The sequence below is a fragment of the Tachypleus tridentatus genome, chromosome 9 (genome assembly GCF_004210375.1).
Source record: "Tachypleus tridentatus isolate NWPU-2018 chromosome 9, ASM421037v1, whole genome shotgun sequence".
NCBI classification, from domain to species: Eukaryota; Metazoa; Arthropoda; class Merostomata; order Xiphosura; family Limulidae; genus Tachypleus; species Tachypleus tridentatus.
In genome coordinates this window covers 65,169,730-65,193,568 of record NC_134833.1, presented here as the reverse complement: position 1 = coordinate 65,193,568, position 23,839 = coordinate 65,169,730, and the positions used below count along the sequence as shown (strand labels likewise).

The 23,839-nt window shown below is 34.3% G+C and overlaps 1 protein-coding gene across 1 annotated transcript in view; it reads left to right on the top strand.

Annotated features, from left to right (window-relative positions):
• Positions 1-3,519: 3,519 nt before the first annotated feature.
• The window catches only part of LOC143225332 (uncharacterized), a 49,971-nt gene continuing 29,651 nt past the window's right edge, over positions 3,520-23,839 (top strand). The window contains exon 1 of the mRNA XM_076454536.1: positions 3,520-3,655. Coding sequence (XP_076310651.1) covers positions 3,637-3,655 — 19 coding nt within the window. The 5' untranslated portion in view covers positions 3,520-3,636. The remainder of the gene's footprint in view (positions 3,656-23,839) is intronic.

Sequence of the window (23,839 nt, the reverse complement as noted above, 5' to 3'; positions counted from 1 at the left end):
TACCTTCCAACAGGCTTAATACTTGATTAAACTTAATTTATTTCACTCTTCTGCTGAACAGAGAAGAATTGTTTGATGACGAATCACACGTAAAGCTACACCTGCATTAGCCGTCTCTAATTTAACAGTGATAAATCAGTCAACGCTAACAGCTGCCAACCCTTGACATACCCTTTTACCGAGATTATAACGCCACTGCGGATGAAAGGGAAAGCGTGTTCGATTACGGGATTCAAACCCGCTACCCGTAATTTGCAAGTCGAGTGTTCTAATCACCATGCCATGCCAGGCCTTACAGCAGGATAGAAAAGTGTAATTTAGTTGGCTTTAACACATTTGGTACACAACTAGAAAACCCGTTTGATGTTTTATTTATAGATCACCCTTTCAATGGTGCCCCCCAGTGGCTCAGCGGTATGTTTGCGGACTTACCTCGCTAAAAACCGGGTTTTGATATCCGTGGTGGCCAGAGCACAGATAGCCCCTTGTGTTACTTTGTGCTTACTTCAAAACAACAACAACCTTTCAATGGCTCAGCGGCAAAGCTGAGGGACAATAACAATAAGCTCGGCATGGCCAGGTGGGTTAAGGCGTTCAACTCGTAATCTGAGGTTCGCATGTTCGAATCTCCATTGCACCAAAGATGTTCGCCGTTTCAGCCGTGAGGACGTTAAATGTTATGGTCAATCACACTATTCATTGGTAAAAGAATAGCCCAAGAGTTGGCGGTGAGTGGTGATGACTAGCTGCCTTCCCTCTAGTCTTACACTGCTAAATTAGGGACGGCTGGTGCAGATAGTCCTCGTGCAGCTTTGCGCGAAATTCAAACCAAACCAAACAAAATTAATTATTCCTGCCTAGCGCACTTGTATAAAGGTAAAAACCTTTTTAAAGGCGGTGACTGAGGTGACTTGTGTGTCAGCTTTTTATGTTAACAAACATAATACTCACTGGTTAGCTTTTTTAATTTGAGGAAGATATACTTTAAATATAAAAATATCAAATTCTAATTATAACAGTTTCAGAATATGGGCTGTAGAATTGTGGAAACTGGTTTAAAATAAATAATTTTGGTTGTTTCATTTAGAGTAGCAAGATTATTAATTGACATACTCTGGACATTGAAGTTCGTGATAACGGTTTACTTATGTCTTGCTAGTTGTACATGTAAATGCTATTTAGACATAAGGAATTGTTTCAGCATATTTAACTAGATTCGTAGTTTAGAAATTCGAATTCTGAAACCCATAAATTCAATCTATTTCTCTCATAAAATGCGCAGAGAAGTTCATTTTTTCTTATAAACAAACAGTAGTGTGAGATCTATACTTGTTTCTACAGTAACATTAATGTGGAGAACATGTTTTGTATCTATATATTACAATCAATAAAACTGTTTATTTGTAGTTAATAACAAAGCCATCTGTGATATGTTCACCACGGGTATCGAAACCCGGTTTCTAGCGTTATAAGACCACAGACTTACCGCTGTGCCATTAGAGTCTAAAGAAGAAGAAGTCATGAGATTTTTCTTTCGTGCACAACATGAGAACATGATGTTTTAGGTGCATAATAATAATAATAATAGTTCTTTACTGTTTAGTTACCCTAAAAAAAGTGTTCAAAATATTATGAAATATTCTAGTTCGTAAAGGTTATATTTTTTTATATTAAAGGTTATCCATCATAAAAATAAATAAACAAGTTTGTCTGCTTCATAAGAACCTCTACATGTACATGTAGTTAGTTATTAATCCAAGGAATTGGATTAATACACACACCGTTTGTGTTTGATTTATTTTAAAGCACGGTAAAAACAAAATAGCTAAAACACACTCCTCACGGTTGTAAATTTATACCTATAAGACTGGTAACATTGTTACCTGCTATTATGGTTATGGCCCTCAGTGGCGCAGCGGAATGTTTGTAGACTTACAACACTAGAAACCGGGTATCGATACCCGTGATGGGCAGAGCACAGGTACCCCATTGTGTAGCTTTGTGATTGATTAATTTCAAATAAACAAATTTACAGTTATGTTTTTAGAATAAATAATACCCTCTAGTGGCACAGCGGTATGTCTGCGAACTTAAAACGCTTCAAATTTGGTTTCGATATCGTGATGGGCATAGCAAAGATAGCACATTGTGTAGCTTTGGGCTTAACTTCAAACAAATAACCAATGAACAACGCCTCCTTCAGTTATCTACTTAATATTTGTACTAACAACTGTATTTAATATCAACTCATGTCTAAAGTAGACTACTGAACTGGCACAGGTTTAGAACTAAAAATTAGCTCCATGATAGACACTGTTATTTAGTCTACTGTTCTTATTTTCGACCGTAACGACAATAATATCATAGCATGGTCGATCTGCTTGAGAAGATTTTAGGTTAGTCCTAAATTCGTATATTAAGTTTAAGTTTTATTTTGACAAACACTAAAGTTCTAGATGTTTTGGAGTAGTTGTTTTTATTATGTTCTTGAATTAATTAAACCAAGGAATTAATGTTTAGTAAGAAATCTAAGAATTAATTAAACCGAGGGATTGTTCAGTTATTTTATATAATAATATAAGATTTGTTAAAATTTCTGTTGTATCCTTCCGCGATAAATTAAGAAAAGTAAAATTATTTAGAAACAACGTTTGGTTGTGTGCTTCAGCATAGTTATTTTTTGTTATAGACCCACAATACTATATACATATAAATGAAACTAAATTTGTATAGCACGAGAGGCAAGCTCAAAATATTGAAAAAATTGTCAACATTATTAATTCTAACTTTAATATACATTAAAATATATTATCCGTGCGAACTAAGATCAAACATTTAAAATTAGTTATTGTTGGTATTGTTAACATGAAAGGATGCACTCAATAAATACGAAAATATTGTTCACTAGCCTAAGAAAGAAAATGTTGTTTGCTATAGGGAAAAAAAGTTTAGCATAAAATGTATAAAATTAAATTTGGAACCATTGTATGAAATAGCTTAATAAGATGTTTACTCGTACGTCTACTCTTTCGTAAAGTTGTTATTTTATTGTTTAACAACTTTAACTCCATGAAATTGTTTTTGTTTGAAAAGAAAATCCTGCAGAAAAAACAAACAAACAAAATCGTCATCGTATTAATTTAAAATTGTGGTTTATCCGAGTAAGGTTGGATGTAATCGATACTTACTTTGAAAAATCATTCGTAGAATACGTACTCATCACTTGACGAATCACCAAACACAGTTATCACAAAACAACGTAAGCGAATTTCGAAATACTTTTTGTACATAGTAGAAGCTCGCTTGTCCGGAGTTATTATTTATTTACGGAGAAACAAGCATCACATATTAAAGTGATATAAATACTATATATCATAAAAAGAAGAAGTGTAATTCATGAGTTTTTTTTAGACTATTTCTCAAACAGACAGAATAATTATTTGTCCCTCGTTGGAGACTACACTAGCGCCCTCATGTGTACAAAAGGAACACTCAAATTTCCAGGCGTTCAGTGACCCGGATGAGAGAGGCAGAGGAGTGGATGGATGCTCAGCGTGAAATGGCTAAATACGATGAGAAAACGTAAACCATACACGGTGACCTTATTTTTAAATTAGTTTCAGCTTTGGGAAGAACATGGCCGCCAATGCAACAAGTAAGTGGTTAGCCCTAGTTCAACTTAACCAACCATATGTGTGTGTGCTTGCGTAAAATCTCGTGCATTTCGTTTTAATCCGGTTAACTTAGTGACTTGTGATGCTGTCGCCATGCGCTCTTGGTGACCACAGTTTCTCGATAGCTTTTCTCTGTCTCTACGTGTAGCAACATCAAAAAAAGAGTTATTACAATACAGGCTTACCGTCTGTGTGACGTTAGGAAGTATCGGAGTTTAGCAAAACACACGTATTTTAAACTCATAGTGCGTATATGTTTTAGCAACATAAAAATATGTAAACTATATTGATATAAGGACACAATGTAGGCCTTTTTATCCAACAGAAGATAGTTTTGTATAACTTTATGAAAATATTACAAGACTATGTGCTTATACATTTATATTTTGTGTTTGTCAGTTTTAATAATCTTATATAAACATTCTTGACAATGTCTGCATTACCCTATAACTATAAACGACAATTATTTTTATTTCCCATTGTTTTCAAGAAACTTATTCTATAAATATAATTGTGCTCACACAATTCGCACAGTTATCACGGTGATATGTCAAAATAGTATACATTTACTTCGTTTTTTATAGAAAATATTTAAATCACTAACAAGTAGGGTATGCTGGGAAATATCTAGGAACGACAGGCTAGATTCTTCGTATTAATTCGTATCATTTCACTTTATTTATCGTGAAAGTTGTATGAGCATTTGTAGTACATTTACCACAATTAGGTATAGTATATTTTAACAGATTACAGATTTTGTTTTCGTAAACTATTTACGTGCGAAATCCCTTGATGTCAAGGCTGTCTAAAAGTGGCTTGTTTCAGTAAAATTCTTAAAATCACTGATTTTTTATCACGAAACTAAACTAGTCGATTATATATTCTATTATAAGAAACGACATTTTTAAATGGACAGTAGCTACTCTAACGTTTTTCGTCACTAAACAGATGAAGCTAATCGCATCCCCAAATGTTCTGACATAATATACCTAATTTGAAAGAAAAAAGGAATATCGATGTTACTAGATGGCGCTAAGGTGTATTTATTTATCAAATATAAGCTCTGGAATTATTCTAAATTTTTTTTTGTATATCCTCAACCGAACATCACAGCACCTGGAAGAAGGCTTTCCCTTCTGACTGAGAGATTTTCGTTAGAAGATCGTTTTTCACTAGAGTCCAGAAAACCTGTGTTTATATCAATATTTTAAATACGTACTGACGCGTAAAGCATTTGATTTTAAGATTATTCAGGATGTAGCGTAAGTGCGAAGAAAAGTGCGAGACTTGCAGTTCATGTTTTGTGAAAAGCAGTAATTAGATAAAGAAGAGAAAAAGGCGCAGCAAAACTGCAGGGTAAAAGAGAAGAGAATATATCATAAATAAAAAAACAACAACATGAAAATACAGATACATTGTTTAGTTGGTCGGAAATTATTTCAGCCATTGTTCTCATTAGAAATAAGACGAAACCTGATTCTCGCGTGTACTCACTACTATCATATGTAATGTATACATTCATGTAGAAATAGATGAGAACAACGCATTAAAGTTCACTCGAATGTAGCCAGTGCATTATTTATGTACACATCTCATAAACTGCTGCTTCTTGAACCAAACAACCTTTATTGTTTCTGAGGAAACGAATATTCTTCTCCAAGTTTATTACAGCTCTGCGGCAGGTGTATTCATGTGAAAAAAACATAGTGACGCAACGTTTAGATTAATTAAGTTTGTTTCTTTTGAAGTTAAGCACAAAGCTACACAAAGAGCGACCTAATACTCTGCCCACCACGGATATCGAAACTCAGTTTATAGCGTTGCAACTCTGCAGACATACCACTATGCCATTGGGGGGTAACAGATTAATTAATAACAAAATAAATGTTTCATATTTCAAATAAATTTCATCCAGTAAGTCTATTATTCATTTTGTACTTTTTAATAAGCCTTATGACTATAGTTTACATTGAAATCGATTGTTGTTTTTAAACATGCAAACGATATATAAGTGTGTGTGTGTGTGTGTATACTGGTCACGTTTATAGTGCATGAGAAGGAAACTCGGTGGACACCTGCCAGTTTCTGGACAAATATGTCAGTTCCAATAGACTGATTAATTTTAATTAATTAAAAACTAATCTCATCTTTACAACGACATCTATCATATTAAAACATGGATAAAAATTGTCAAAAATCCCACCGTATTCTCTGCCGATTACTGATAAGTTTGTGTTATGTGTATTGTTCTGTATAGGATTATTCAATAATTTATAGTACGTGATAGAAGTAAGTCAACAATGCTGAAACGTATTTCATAAAATATTAACTCAATGTAAGTTTGCCTTGCTTTGAATTTTGTACACACCTACAGAAAGGTTATCTGCGCTAGCCGTCCTTAATTCAGCAATGACAGACTATAAGGAAGTCAGCTGATCATAACTCCCACCATCAACTTTTCAGCTATTTTTAAACAACAAATAGTGGGATTGACTGTCACGCAATAATGCTACACGGCTGAAAGAGCGAGCATGTTTGGTGACGTGGATTTCAAATCGCGACTTCGAGATTGCAAATCATGCGCTCTCACCACAAGCCCATGCGTTAGTCTAAGAAAAATAATTGTATCACTTGTTTGTTTGTTTTTGAATTTCACGCAAAGTTACTCGAGAGCTATCTGCGCTAGCCGTCCCTGATTTAGCAGTGTAAGACTAGAGGGAAGGCAGCTAGTTATAACCACCCACCGCCAACTCTTGGACTACTATTTTACCCACGAATAGTGGGATTAACTGTCACATTATAACGCTCCCACGGCTAAAAAGGCGAGGATGTTTGGTGCGACGGGGATGCGAACCCGCGACCCTCAGGTTACGAGTCTCACGCTTTAACCCCCCTGGCCATGCTGGGCCAATTGTATCACTCCTATTAATTTAAATGTTAGTTTTTGAATATGGATCTTTTTATTCAGCACAAACCTACACAATGAACTATTTGTGAAGTGCCCATCAAGGGTATTGAAACCCAACTTTTAGAATCATAAACCCAGATAATTACCGCTGGGCCAATAGGAGCAGTTATTTTAATGAATTAATTTTTTCTTTTAAATAAACTTAATAAAAACTGCTCAAACTTATTCTTTAAAAAGCAAATTTTCTGGTATTTTATTTTGATTTATTAACATTAAAGGCCCGGCATGACCAGGTGGTTAAGACACTCGACTCGTAATCTGAGGTTCGCGGGTTCAAATTCCCGTTACGCCAAACATGCTCGCCCTTTTTAGCCGTGAGGGCGTTATAATGTGACGGTCAATACCGCTATTCATTGGTAAAAGAGTAGCCCAAGAGTTGGCGTGGGTGTTGATGACTAGCTGTCTTCCCTCTAGTCTTACACTGCTGAATTAGGAACGGCTAGCACAGATAGCCCTCTTGTAGCTTTGCTCGAAATTCAAAACAAACTAATATTAATTTCTATGCATTTTTAACACCTTGAAGTGATATCATACTCTCATATTTCAAGATATTAACTAAAACGAGCGAAGTCCGTAAGAAATTCACTCATTGATTGACTACAGTTTAAAGCAGAGGCAAGAACTTTCAAAAGTAAAAAAAAATAATTAGAAAAGATAAATAAATGATACCAAAGGTTAAGTAATAAACGTAGATTCTTTTAGATTGAATTCAACTTTAATCCCTCACCGGTATGTCTGCGGACATACAAAGTTAGAAACCGGGTTTCGATACCCCTGATTGGCAGAGCACAGATAGCCCATTGTGTTGCTTTGTGCTTAACTTCAAACAATTAAACAATCCTAATTTTCTCCCCTACCTTAAGAGTGAGTAAACGTATTTAAGTGGAAAGAAGTTTAAACTTTTACAACAATATTACTTGGGAAACGTACATTTGTCTTTCGGGATTGCATTCAGCTGACCCAGTGTTGTTTTCACGGTAACCTCTACTAAGTTCTTTCCAAGGAACGGTCACTTAATTGGTTAGAAATTCTTGATATTGAGAAACTCACTTGAAATAAAAATGTATCTCAGAACTGCTGGTATGGGTAATAATACTTTTATGGATAAGCAGAGAACAACGTTTGGCATTTGTTAATCTGAAGATGACCTAGGAAGGTCGAAAGGTTGTTCTGCACTTACAGTAAAAGTTTTAATACCCATACCAGCCGTTCTGAGATAGAATGGTTAGAAATTCATTCCCTTAAAAGTGGAAATACTGAAAAAAACGTTGTTTACAGGAAGGGTTTGTTACTGAATTTTCTGCTTGAATTGTCAGTTTCAGATAACTTTATATAATTTGTTCTACTAGTTTTTATTTTAAATTTATATTTTATGTACATAGTGGAATAACACAAGAAAAAATATTTGGACAGCCAAGTTTTTTACGTAATCAATTTTATAAAGTAACTTCGAATTTTCCAGAATTACAACCAGTTTCCGCCCTCTTCTCTAAATAATTGAAGCTTTCCATGGTTTATAAATTAAACAATATTTGTATCATTATAGGGTTAAATGATAAATAATAATAACCAACAGCAACTTTAACACTTAACAGTCAGAGGTAACGGCTCTTATTATCACTTGGTGAGACAACGTTCGTCAGTTTCTATAGATTATATGCTAATGGTTAAGTTACAACAGGAACACGATAGCGAAGTTTACAGACTGTTAACAGCTTAGATTAATTTTCAAGTAATACACAAAATGGCCACAGGTTAGTGTACAATAACGTTAAATATTCGTAATGAACGAAACGAACAGTGACGTGATAGCACAGATACTTACATTCGTCAGGATCTCCTTCGCAGTAGATGTAGTAACAAGTTAACGGTGCTTCTATTCAAATTAAACTGTCAACAACTGTTACTTAGAAGCGGTAAATTATTTATAATTTTAAAACAAACGGTATTTTAGTAGGAATTTCAAAGAGAAGCACAGTTAGTTTTAGTAAGTGCTGGTAAAAATGTTCTCTCCCCAAGTGGCACAGCGGTCTGTCTGCGAACGTACCCCACTAGAAACCGGGTTTCGATACCTGTAGTGGGCAGAACCCATTGTGTAACTCTGTGTTTAATTCCAACAAACAAGCAAAACTTTTCCCTGTTCTTTTTATTTTTATAATTTCTTAAGTTTAAGTTTACTCTCCATTCCGTCAACAGTCGTTGAATTTTGTATGAATGTTTTGATTTATCTCACAAAGAGGAAACACTCGTTATGATAATTTAAACGAGTGCTCATGATTTATCTTGATAACTCAGTTTTTAGAAAATCAAAATCGTTTGCGGTTTACTGTTCGTACACTCGTGTAGCTAGCTGTTCAGAATGTTCAATCTACATTTAACGGCCTATTGAATATTTACTTGTGTTTTAATTTGTATTTAACTTTGGAACACTATCAGTTATCTGTACCGTAACTGAAGCATGAAGTCTTTATTAAGAATTCCCTTTCCTCTTTATATTTGATTGTTTGATACCCAAGGTATTAAAACATGCTATAAAACTGTTATTATGTCCCCCACTGTGACAGCGTTAAATCTTCGATTCCTTTCGGTGGACACAGCAGAGAGCCGAATGTGACTTTGTTTTAAGAAAAAAAACAAAAAAACACTATTAGCATCATTGTTGAAAGGCAGTTGGAAACAATACTTTCGTTCAAATTTGTAAAGACGAGAAATCCGGATGAAGTAAAAATGTATTCTCAAGGTAGCTGGTAAGGGTATTAAAACTTCAGTTAAGATAAAGTACAAAAGATGACCTGAGAAGGTAAAAACGTTGTTCTGTACTTTATTTTAATCAAAGTTTTAATACCCATACCAACCGTCTTGATAATACATTTTTACTTCAAGTTGGTTACTAACATCCTAATGGCACTATACTTTTGTAACTATGAAAATAAACACGTATTGCCAATATATAAAGTTTGTATTGAACCGAATTAGTTGTTTGTTTCGGACACCATCTAAACTCTGTACAAGGGCCATCAGACAAGCAGTTCATATGTTTAAACTGACAGACTAAGATACCATATATTAAGATTAAAATACTGTTATTATATTAAGGAACTACATATTAAGGTTGAAATATTATTATTATACCAAGCAACAACATATTAAGGTTAAAATTATTATTATACTAAGGTACAACATATTAAGGTTGAATACAGAAAATCTCTTCTCGAATAGATATGGTTATTTTACTCCCAGAGGCAAAACAACTGACTAATGACTAGTTTAGTTGTGAAGTACTTTAGTTTCTTTGTAAGAGCGTACTCATAACAGGATCTTTCTTCATATCACCTTTTACCAATAAAACCTTAGTCCATTTATGTCCTCAGAGCATGTTATATTTGTCTTTCCGTTTTCCAGCGCCTCACTGTTGACACTGGTCATAAAATGTAAGGAACGATGTTTAACTTACTGATGAGTAAATTACATGTAAGTAACAATGTTGAATTCACTGATGAGTAACTTGCATGTAAATAACAATGTTGAATTCACTGATTAGTAACTTACGTGTAAATAACAATGTTGAATTCACTGATGAGTAACGTACATGTAAGTAACAATGTTGAATTAACTGTAAGTAATAGTGTTGAATTCACAGATTAGTAACTTATATGTAAATAACAATGTTGAATTCACTGATGAGTAACTTACGTACAAGTAACAATGTTGAATTCACTGATGAGTAACTTACGTGTAAGTAACAATGTTGAATTTACTGATGAGTACCATACATATAAGTGGCAATGTTGAATTAACTGTAAGTAATAGTGTTGAATTCACTGATTAGTAACTTACATGTAAATAACAATGTTGAAATCACTAATTAGTTACTTACATGTAAATAACAATATTGAATTCACTGATGAGTAACTTACACGTAAGTAACAATGTCGAATTAACTGTAATAGTGTTGAATTTACTGATTAGTAACTTACGTGTAAATAACAATGTTGAATTCACTGATTAGTAACTTACATGTAAATAACAATGTTGAATTCACTGATGCGTAACTTACATGTAAGTAATAATATAGAATCAACTGTAAGTAATGGTTTTGAATTCAGTGATTAGTAACTTACACGTTAGTAACAATGCTGAATTAACTCTAAGTAATAGTGTTGAATTCAGTGATTAGTAACTTACGTGTAAGTAACAATTTTGAATTCACTGATGAGTAATTTACGTGTAAGTAACAATGTTGATTTCACTTATAAGTAACGTACATGTAAATAACAATGTTGAATTCACTGATGAGTAACTTACATGTGAGTAATAGTGTAAATTCAGTCATGAAAAGCGTACGTGATTCTTTTCCAACAATTCAATGTCTTACTTGAAGTAAGAAGCCAAAGATTGAATACAATAATCCAAATGTAGCCTAACCAGCGACCTATAAATTATAACCTCCTTAGAGTTGTATTCAGTATTCCTGTAGATACAACCTAAAATTCTATTTGTCCAACAACTAACCACATTACACTGCTTGGATGGCTTTAGAGAATGATGAACTATTACATGGAGTTCCCTTTCTTTCATAACACTGTTAAGGTTATTTTCATCCAAATTACACTTATAATTCAATTGATGATAACTAACATACATTATCTTACATTTACTGTAATTAAAACCCATCTGACATTTTTTTTCCCATCTCACTAAATAATTTAAAACCTTTTGTGTATCAGTAGCATCCTCTTTAAAGCTAGAAACACCCAAGACCTTAATATAATCAACACATTTAAGTAAATTATTGCCTATTCTTTCATCTGTCATTGATGTGAATTGAAAAGAGCGAAAGTCCTAACACTGAGCCCTGAAGTACCTCACTTGCAATATTAATCCAGTTTGACTGAACTCTATTTGTAACAACCCTCTGCTTTCTTATATCTAGCACTCTTTTATCTAATTTGCTAATTTCTCCTTGCATCTATAGATATATTTCTTTACAAGCCTTTTATGTAGCACTTTGTCAAATGCTTTCTAAAAAATCCAGATACACCAAATCTATACCCTTTTCCTCATCTACATAAACAGTAATCTTTTCAAATAATGTTAAAAGATTTGTAAGGTAAGATTTTCCATTAGTGAATCCATCTTGAATTTCCAATAAAATTCTAAACTTCGATAAATCACTTTGGAAATCATCTTTTGTCAAACTTTCCGAAACTGTTACTACAACTGATGTATGACAAATGGACCTATAATTACTGGGACAAGTTTTATCACATATCTTGAAAAGAGATGACAAAAATTGTTCTAGTAACTGTACTGTACAAATACAGACCCGTATTAACTATAGTGTACAAATACAGACCTGTATTAACTGTATTGTACAAATACAGGCTTGTACTAACCGTCTTGTTCATGTAGTACCATATTACCCCACATGCTATATTATGAACTTGTTAGTATATAAACGAACATATTGAACCCATTTCGTAATGTCCAAAGCTACTTCTACGGATAAAAGTCTGCTATATTTTAATCGTTTCTTACTAGTGCGGGCGTGGCCTGGTGGATATTGTTTTGGGCTGGTAATTAAAGAGCTCAGGACGTGGTGCCATTGAACGTATTTTGCTCTACGCTTACATTTATGGGTGCGTTAAAAAAGTGACTGTCAGTGTATATATTGGGTCCAAAGATTCATAAAGAGCCTCTCTTTGTGTGCAAGACGCCGTTGAGGTAGAAACTTCTAAAATGTTGTGTATTCGTTCATCAGATTTTAAACTGATCTGTTCATGAAAACACTGCTCTTTATAGGTGTCGTTTTTGTAGATGGAAAACAAACAACTTTTTATAAGAAATGAAAAGATTACATGTTTTTATACTCGCGGTTCGATCAGTTTAAGAGAGAATAAATAATAAAAGAAATAAAGGTTTAGTAGTCCTCGTGTTTGTTAAGCCATGAAATTCAAACAGCTGTTAGGTCGCGTGTCAGTCACGTTATCTTTAACATCTACAATATTCGAGTTACGTTAGTTTGCTGACGGGCTTAAACAACCGCCATGGCCACAGATTTCGATAATCGAATAGTAAGTGGAGTAGACAAATTATCCGTCTTCATTGCCTCAAGCTAATATTCTAATATGGATGTATTTAGATTAGTTCAGGTGTCTAAACATTACAGGCAAGAAAGTTTCCTTAACACAATTTTTTACAAAAAAAACCCTACTTTATCACGGTTATAAAATATAAATTATGTTCGAAAAAATTGTGTTTTTAGTTGAAGATTGTAGGTGGCTTGTAAATCATCTGCCAGTCGCAGATCGATGTAAAGGTGTTTTACTTTAGGTTATGACTTATAGAGTTATGCAGCTGTCGATCGATGACGTAGAAACCGGAACATAAGGAAGCCTCTTTGCGGTAGTTCAGCTTTTATCGTCACAATTTGTCATACGATTGTTGCCAAGCTCTATGTTCTGTAGTAAATTGCTGTTGGATTGATTTTTTAACCAGATTATTTTTCACTTTGTCAAAATACGGCTAGTTTGATTTCTGTAGATGAGATAAAAATAACACTTTATGGTTGTTTCTCAAACAATTTTACCACAAAATTTGACAATAAAAAATAACGAATATGGCACGCGTATGTTTAAAAAAGCGCTCTTTTTATTTGTGGCTGAAATTAAAAGAATGCTTATATTTTTAACTACGAGGAGGTACTGGCGTACAATACGGGAGAAAACGATTTTTTTAATGTTTAAAATTACACGTTCAAATAACAAAATGCCCCTTATCTTCTGGAAGTTGATTGTTCAATTTTAATAGAAACCCGGTTTTTTAGCGTTGTAAGCCTTTAGATTCAACGCCGAGCAGTGTTGAAGTATTATATTTTCCATTTTTATTTTCATTTACGCTGCTTCAAGGTGGAAAGATCTCGATTCGACAAATTCAATATTGAAGCATCTTCCTGATCGAGCTTATCGGACTGTCATTTACTATTTGTATTGTACAAAATAAGCAATTAAACGGTTTATTTCAGCACAATTTTAAAAAGGACTGCTAAGGATATGTAAGTTATGGTGACAGAGGTAAGGTAGATTTCAGATTAACCCTAGTCAGTAACAGAGACTTCGATAAACTATGTCAAAAGTAATGGCCCTGATTGAGAACAAAAATACAGAACTCGTTTAAAAGTGATAAACAAAGCTTTTGAATTCGAACCTTCTTCTATTCCTGTCAAAAGGCCTAAAACTTACATTGTTTTCGGATAATAAAGTCTGTCTCATAAAAATGAGGGTTTTCCTCAACTTACTTATGATGATGGTTCGTCTGATACTCAAACTTTAACCCTGAAAAGACCTGAAAGAAACCCGGTCATACTACCTTCATGTATAATTTCTGGCCGCACGGTTATTCTCTCGCTACCTGTTTCTTTTTTTCCTCCCAGCAACTCTTCCTGAACTAATCATAATTATAGCAAGTTCAAGTGGAAACCTCGTTAAGAAAGTAAAGGCTCGTTCCAATATTTAATATAGCCAACATTTAGATAATATAATTTACATACACTTATAGCAGGTAGCACAAACTACTTGATACCTACTGTGCTAAGGTCTCCTAGCAACGGAGATAATGTTAGGTAAGTTTTTTTTTTTTAGGCAGCACTTCTAAGAAACATCTTTAAAACCAAAGTTGTCGACAAGAACTATAAAATCACCATACATTTGCACAAAGACATTAAATGTTAGATTCATACTGCGTTAAATTCTGCTTTACGTAATAATTTACGTAATTACCATCATTTAAGATAATTTCAACATTAACAATAATAACCAGATTTAATTACCGTAACTATCTCTTTAATCTCAGAAACAATTTAGTTTTATTAGACATGAAAACCTCTTGTAAAACCTTGCAATTTATTGCAATTAGCACATTGCACATTGCAATTAGCAATGTGAAACTAGAGGAAAGGCAGCTAGTCATCACCACCCACTACAAACTTTTGGGCTACTCTTTTATCAACGAATAATGGGATTGACTGTCATATTACAACGCCCACACAGCTGAAAGAGCGAGCATGTTTGGCGTGATGGGGATTCTAACCCACGACCCTCAGATTACGAGTCGAATGCCTTAACCACCTGGCTTTGCCGGCCCTTATATGTACGAGTTGTCCCTGAAGTTGAACCTCTTCTCCCTTATATATGTTACTACTGACCTCGATACTCTATTCTTTTAGATTTATACGTCGCTCGCCCTTGATATCTAACTGTTACTTCGTTAGATCTACGAGTCACCCCTGATGTCGAACCATCAGTCCCTTAGACTACGAGTCGCTTCTAATGTCGAATCTCAACTTCTACAAACAGTTCGTCTGAAACAATGCGGCTACGCTCATTCACAGAAACGTTTGAAATTTATCAATGACGTTACATCTTATGTCCTTCCATTCTCCCTTGTTCTAATTTCATCTTGCCCTTTCGCAAGCCCCATTTTCTCACTTTATGTACTCGCGGTGATTAAAGCTCATATATAAAATAATTTTAAAACGAATAAGATTGTAAATGAACAAACAGAACAAACTTTAACATTGTTTTCCTTCATTTTACTGTCTTAGAGCTGACTAAACCATGACCCAGATAGAACAAAATATTGTTTCATCCGTACGTCAAACCATCGTTTCTCATGTTTTTAATTTATCCTGTTATCCGAAAACAACAACACTAACTTCAGTAAAACCAATTATTAATTTATAATGCATCATTTCATTTAAAAATAGAACAAAAAGTGAGATTTCTTTTTCTGTCCACACGAGTCTGCTGCTATGGTATATCAAGATTTCAACCACAGGGCTGCTGCACTTTACCGGATGTGGACATACTGATGCACTGGTTATTTCCAGCTCCGTACTACACGTACGTCACTTATGCTGATAGCTTGGCTTGGCTAACTGATTGTTGCCACAGTGCTGATTTAACGAATTGATGTCATCAAAAAAGGCTCTTACAACTATACTCGCTACTCCCCACAACGCTACATTCATCTCTGATTCGCCTTGGTTATTTTATTTCGAAAATATGGTTTATCCACGAGAAACCACAGATAACACCTTATAATCTATGAATATCTCCTTACGAAGTAAAGTATAGATTTTTTTTCTGTTCTTATCACCATAATTACATCTGATTCATGACATGTTTAACCCTAAAATCTAAGTTTACGTTAGCCGTCAAATATACAAAAGTTAAATTTATTACACTTCAGTATGCTTAAATAATTCAGAAAAACCACATTAAACCAAATAATTTTTATTCATTATCATATTAACACAGATAATTAATATTACTAGTTATCAAAACACAAAAATAATAATTATTTTTAATGGAAAAACACATTACGATCAGGTTAAAGTTAACTGTCAAAATACTGAAAAGTCTAATTAATACATAATTATATTAAAGCAGTGGTTCCCAACCAGATAGCGTTCCAGGGTGTGCGAGAAAAAATTTGTTTTGGCCACCTTCACTTTATTCTTAAATAAGTAATTACTGTGAGGGGTGCGAGAACATATTAAAATTTATTAGGGGTGCGAGGCATAAAAAAGTTTGGGAACCACTGTATTAAAGTATATATCGGGAATACTAAACTTTCACCCTCTATTTCTCAAACGTAAGCTTAGTTTCAGATAATAAAGTTCGAAGACGTGTTGAATGGTAATGTAGGAAACTTTCAAGTTTAACACGTTAACAAATGTCCAAAACTTTGTCGAAACGTTGTACATTTGTTAACATGTTAGACGTCTAATAAACTGGGTACGTCATCATTAAATGTTTAATTTTTGCTCAGAGTACCTTTGAAAGTTGTTTATGCTACACAACTTCAAGTTGCATCATTAACTAAGCCTCAATCTTGTCGACATAGTACGTGAACCTAACTAGGCTAACGGTGGAAATAAAACTGGATATTTTAGTAATTATCTCGTTGACAAAGATGGAGATAAAGTGATAAAGATAAGATTTTATTAGGACGTAACTTATATTTGCTAGATAGGCTTCACAATTTTAAATAGGTTACTCAGGGCAGAAAATTATTTACTGTAGAAGATAGTTTTTATATTTACTGAGAATCCCCTACCCCCAATTTGGGAATTTGTTGTAGATAGTTTGGATGAACTGAGCATTCTTTCGTGCTGGATTTTTTTTATTATTTTATCGAGAAAGGAATTAATTTGAAGTGCTTTGGTGATATACAGAAGTTATTTGCTCGCGTGAAAGTTACTTATATTTTAGAGAGATACGTAATCTTAGGCAGTTTCATGATACATTGACATGAATAGTTGTCACGCTTTTACTCAACGATTCAAGTTATGTTGCACCTGTAACGATATAGCTTTCTTTGTGCCAGCTGTCTTCTCAACGTTTTGAGGCTGAGAGACAACAGATATTGTAGACTTCACTTCTTGAACTAGAGCATACAGCTATGTGGTTTTTCACCGTGGAATGTCGTAACACTTGAAACTGCTTTGGGCTTAGTCCAGGAGAGACTAGTTCGACGTGGGCTGATATAATTAGTAGTTTGTTTTGGGGCTATATTTCATGATGATTTCGGTGCCACTTTTCTCGTTAGTTAAAATAACAATTCTTTCAAAAATCTAGAAAGTTTTTTTTTTTAATATTTTCCCCGTGACATAAGTGTTGAACAGTGTTTATAGTGTGAAAGTTAAGTGGTGGATTCTACGATTTAACGTAAATTAACAAGACGCATATGTATTTATCGTATTATAAAGAATAACATGTTATAATGGTAATGGGTCCTGCATGGCCAGGTGGGTTAAGGCGTTTGGATCGTAATCTGAGGGTCGCGGGTTAGAGTCCCCGTCGCACCAAACATGTTCGCCCTTTCAGCAGAGATGTCAACCATTACGATTTGAGCGTAATCTTCACCATTTTGGCGTATACATTACGACTATACGCTCATACAGACAAATACTACGACTTGTTGCAGCTCCCAAATTATTATATATTATATAGGCCTATACAATAAAGTAATAAATTTTTCCCCAGGGCTTGAAAGGGGTGAAAAGAAATTTTCTAGTGAGATACAAATATATTTTGATAATAAATAAAAAACATAGTCCAAATGGCTACTTGCGATAATCATGTTTGTGCTTGAAATAATAAAAAAAATATTTGTATCTCCGACGTCTACCAATAGTTTGAGTGCTGTGCTTCTCAATACTGGGTACGTGAGGGAATCCATAGTTACATCATCAGTGCTTGTCAGCCAATCAGCGCTTGCGTAGATGAGTATTTCTCGTTTTCTAAGCGGCATAGAAACAATCGTTCACAAGTTGTAAAAAAAAGAGGCCTCTTTCACCAGATTTTCTTGTTTCTGGCAAATCTAAAAGGACTAAAACTGTGAATCAAAAATTTGGGAAAGAGTATAGTGCAAAATATCCGGTCATTGCATCAAAAGTCAGTGACAATCATTCGTTTTGTACAGCTTTTCACATCAATTTTTCTGTGGCGCATGGTGGGAGAAACGATTGTTCCAGACATACAAAATCGGCATCTCATCAACAAAAGGTTGAGGCGAAAACAAAAACGATGCAGATAATGACATTTATGAGCAAGAATTCAGAATATGAAACCATAAATGCAGAAGTGATGTTCACGCAATTCGTCATTGCTCATAATTTACCCCTAGCTGTAGCCGATCGTGCAGGACATCTATTCAGAAAATTGTTCCCAGACTCTGATATAGCGAAAAAATATGGCTGTGCTAGAACCAAAACTACAGCCGTTGTACAAATGTTGGGTTGTGAAGATGACAAAATTATTTCAAGCATACTTACTAACAGTGTTTACAGTTTAGTCACAGATGGATCCACAGACATGAACTATATCCAGTAGTTGTACGATATCTTGACCCTTTGCTTGGAAAAATTGTTTGTTCTCTTTTGACAATGATGGAATGGAAAGAAGCTTCAACGGGAGAGAATATTTTCAAGCTTTTGGACCACGAACTGATAAAGAGGAAAATTCCTTGGTTAAAGTGTCTTAGATTTTCTTCAGACAATGCCTCAGTTATGTCTGGTATAGGTTAAGGTGTGATGGGACACATCTCAAGACGACAGCCTAGCATTTACTTCATGGGCTGTGCCTGTCACCTCATGAATATTGCTGTCCAGAAAGCTTCCAGAGAACTGCCCTGCCCAGTTTCTGATATATTGATAGATATCTAGTATTTTATGGACAAAAGTGCTAGCAGAAAACAACATTTCAAAGAGTTTCAAGGATTGTATGACAAAGAAACAAGAAAAATTCTACAACTTGTTAACACAAGATGACTATCACTTGGGGTGTGCCTCAACAGAATATTGGACATGTGGAAGCCATTGAAGAAGTATTTTCACTGTGAAAAGGAAAACTAGATTCAAAAGGATCTAAACGTGCAGCTCAGTCAGGCAGCAAGACTTTAACAGTCAAGACACCCTCTCAGCCACACAGGGACACAGTCAAGACACCCTCCCAGCCACACAGGACATAAGACAACAGTCTCCAAAAGCAGACAAAGAAACATTTGATATAACTCAATATATGTTCAGGCAGTCTGACCTTGAACTAAAGAAGAGACAATCAATGAAAAAAGAGAAGAAAACGAAAGCTAGTAAGGAAGTAACCAAGAAAAGTTATGCGCAGAGCAAGTTAGATAAGTTAACAGTTTTCTTGGACAACAAAATGAACTTGTTATTTTGTCTTTTTCTTCAGTCTGCAATTCCTCTATTTGAGCAAGCCAATTTGATATTGCAAAAAGAAGAACCTTGCATACATATTATGCATAGAACTCTGATTACACAAGTTAAAAATATACTTGTCAGATACATCAAGCCAGAATATCTTGACGGCAACATCACTGAACTTGACTACAACAATGAATCCTTACACAAATGTGATGAGGCAGTTTCTATTGAAAATGCTGCCAAGGAATACACTGTTAAATATGAAAAGGACCTGGACTTGATCTGCTTCTACACCAGTGTCAAGAAATATTATATTGCAGCTACAAATTACATGATGAAACATTTCCCTCAAATTATGAACTTCTGATTCATGCAGTGGTTGCTGATCCAAAACTGAAAGTCAGCAAAGATTTTTCTTCTCTACGCTTCTTCACAGACAGGTGTCCTGTACTTATCAATACACGTGAGCACGACACTATTGACAAGTTGGAAGGGCAATATTCGAACTATTAAATAGATACTTTCTCAGAAACTGTCCTTCAGTTGAATGTTGACAAGTTTTGGGTTCAGCTGTCTACAGTTAAGGATGGAAACGGCAACCAGAAGTATGACATTCTGTGTAGGTTATGCTTGGAATTCTTACAATCTTCCATTCTAATGCTGACAGTGAAAGGATATTTAGTTTAGTGACTAAAAACAAAAGCAAGTTCAGACCAAACTTGAGCACCTCCGTTTTGAGCAGTATTATAACACACAAGATGTGTATACAGTCAAATGGACAATGTTGTTATAACTCCCAACCATCCAGAGACATTCTCATGAAATCAAAGGCTGCAACAGCTGCAAAATTATCACAATAAGTATCATAAACATGATATAAACTAGTCCTCACACAAAGGCTTTTTCTGCTTACTGTTTGTGCATGTTCAATGTTGTTTTACCAGTATGTTTGTTACTCTGAACTAAATAAAAGACATAATTTCAAAATAATTTGTTTAATTTATTTATTAAATACATTAAACTCAGTCATAAATGAGCAATCTATAGCAGCAATAAGTAATAATAGTTATAATAATAATAATATAATAATAAACAGCTTAGAGACATTGTTCAGGCCTAGTAGCCGCAAATGATAAAGGGCTCTGTCTACAATCATTACGCTCAGTCATTTAAAATAGTTGGCATCTCTGTTTCAGCCGTGGGCGCGTTATAATGTGACGGTCAATCCAACTATTCGTTAGTAAAAGAGTAGCCCAACAGTTGGCGGTGGGTGGTGATGACTAGCTGCCTTCCCTCTAGTCTTAAACTGCTAAATTAGGGACGGCTAACGCAGATAGCCCTCCTGTAGCTTTGCGCAAAATTAAAAAAACAAACAAACATAGCTCTAAAGATATTACGTTAAGTTCAACAAGAGAACTATAACAATATTCTCTTTAGTCACGTAACTTCTGTTATTTCCTGTGTTCGTCAGTTTTTGTGTTATTTTATGCATATCTTTCAAACTGATTCCCAAAAGAACTGAACGTTATTATACACAGGTTAGGAAAATCTTAAAGAAAGAAGAAATATACTTAACACAATGATTAAAAACAACAAGAACAATGAGTAGGCGAGACATATGTAGAGATTGTGAATTAAAACATAGTTAAATACAACAAGAAATACTGACAATCGTAAACCAGAAAACAACCGAGAAAATTTGGCTGATAGTTCTTTATGAAAAAACGATTGGACTTGAAGAATGTTTCTAACATATTCTGAAACTTTTGGTAATTATTCAAACAAATATAGGAAACGGTAGCCAGAGGTCAAAAGTCTATAAAAGTGTGCTGGCCTAAACTCCGTTAAACACAGGTGTTCAATACAAAACATGTTAATATAGAAGAGTTTTTTTTTTAAAGTAAGTTTCAATGAAGAATAATTTTTTTGCTTAGAAATATACTAGCATTGAACATAAGGATGTTGGTTTAGAAATATGTTATCTTCCACACGATAGTTTTTTTTTTTTTTGTTAAATGCACTACCCTTAATCATAGATGTTGTATAGAAATGTATAATTGCTAAGTATAGAACTTTTATTGACAAGGGAGTTTTTTATATATTAACATATACATGTGCAGTGCTGTATATATATGTTTTATCAGAAGAGTGCTTGCAACAAACATGTAGAATACCGTCGTATTTTCTGGCGTTATCATATTTACTTTGTTTTTGGCAGTTTGAAATTAAAAACGCAGCCAAGAGGAAATGTATTGATAACGAGGTGTCACCCATATGTTTCTTCAACAACTTTAGTACTTAATATATACGTAAATTGCTTATAACAAATCGGCGAACCCTCAATTCTGATATCCTATTTATTTTAACGGTCGCAGTTGCTTCAGATTTATAATACGAACTATTTTGTATCTCGGAATGAGACACGTAACACTACATAAACGTTACTTTACTTTTGTATGTGAATAACCGTCCTACTTTACCTATGGTTAAATATCGGGAAACATATAAAAGTTCGAAAACTTTATGTAACTCTGTTCACTTTGAAATTAACCAAGAGATGTGATATGATTTTGGCTTCGGCGTTCAGTCTATTTTACATAGGTTCCGTTTTTTAAATGGATTTTGTGATGACTGATATCTTCCTTAACTGGAATTGTCTTAAATACGTAAATAATAATAATAATAAAAATTAATGTTTTCCTTGACTAGTATTGCTTTCAACATATAAACAATATTAAATATAATTCATTCTTTTTCTTCATTGATTGTGTTGTTAATGTATGTTCTATCTTGAAGAGAGTGGTGTTTATTAGATACAAAGGTTAATTCGATACGAAACAACCTTAATGAGTGTTGTATATTAGTTACAAGGGTTATGATTGGATATGAAACAACCTTAACGAGTGTGATTCATTAGCTACAACGTTTATTATTGGATATGAAATTAACCAATGGGGTTAATTATTTTTTACAGTGAAAAGTTGTTGATTCACTAAAGCCCAGTTGAAAACAATTGGTTCGAATCTCTAAAGTGAATATGGACATAACTACTGATGACAGATTACTGTAGATTTTGTTATACGTCTCTCTAACATGTGATTTGGAAGTACTCTAAATCTTGCTATAAGATTTCTCGACTTGCATGCCAAAGCTGATAATAACCAAATTCCTCTAAACTCATAACATTATTATGTTACAGTATATCGAAATTGCCTGAACATAATCATCTGTAGTGGCAGATGTTCGCATGTGCCACCACGCCTTTAAGACTAAATGTAGAATAGTTCTAAATCGACCACGTGATATTCAGTTCCTTTTGGTATTTCTAGTTAAAGATAATTCCTGACTACGGGAACATTTTTTTCTCTCGTAGATCTAAATCTGCTACTCTTCGAATGTTCCTCTTTTGGTAGTCCGTGTTTAGTTAATGATTTCACTTACTGGAGAGGTTTTAGCAACGTCCGTGCGTGTATACGATCTGTCCCTTTATGGACGGCGACGTTTAAAGTTTGCAGGATGACGGATTGCTCGAGGAGTTTGCCAAAATACTTGTAGGGTTAGTTCGATCCCCCGAGGAACGGATTAAGTCCTCTTGGGATCTATCAATTCCAGTAGCGTGACGCTTTTATTTACAGACTGTAAATTCGTTTGTTTCTGAAGAATGACAATTCATGAATTACTAAAAACCGTTACAAAAATGACATTTTGACACAAGTTACTATATATTTGATTTGTAAACTTCACGGAGGAACATCACGACTACAGTATTAGATTCAGGATTTATTTCCGGCCTTAAGTACACGTGTATTTCACAGGACAGGCAAACGTTACAGCATCGAACTGTCTCCTCTGTAAAAGGCGCTTACACTGTTTTATCTAGTCTCAGAATAATGTGAATTACTTTATGATTGGTTTAGTTATTGACCACTGTTGTTGTTGTTTTTTATAAACCAGTAAATTTCAGGTGTCGGAAATGTTAAAGTTTGTTTTGTTGTTGTTTTTTTAAATTTCGCGCAAAGCTATACGAGGTCTAACTCCGCTATCCGTCCCTAATTTAGCAGTGTGAGACTAGAGGGAAGGCAGATAGTCATCACCACCCACCGCTAACTCTTGGGATACTCTTTTACCAAAGAATAGGGGGATAGACCGTCACATTAGAATGCCCCATTGCTGAAAGGGCGAGCATGTTTTGTGTGATGGGGATTCGAACCTGCGACCCTTAGATTACGAGTCGAGCATCCTAACCACCTGGCCAAATGTTAGAGTTCTCACATTTTTTGAAACACTTTCAAAGGTGACGATGTTTTTACATCTATAAAACTGTATAATATTACAATATAGTGCTTGTGTAATAGATTGTAGCATTTGCTTATTATTCTGCTTATTTCTTTAAAAATATACTACCAATTTAGAAAACATTTTTTCTAAAATTTCGCATATTAATGATAATTATCTATCTTTTTATTGAGT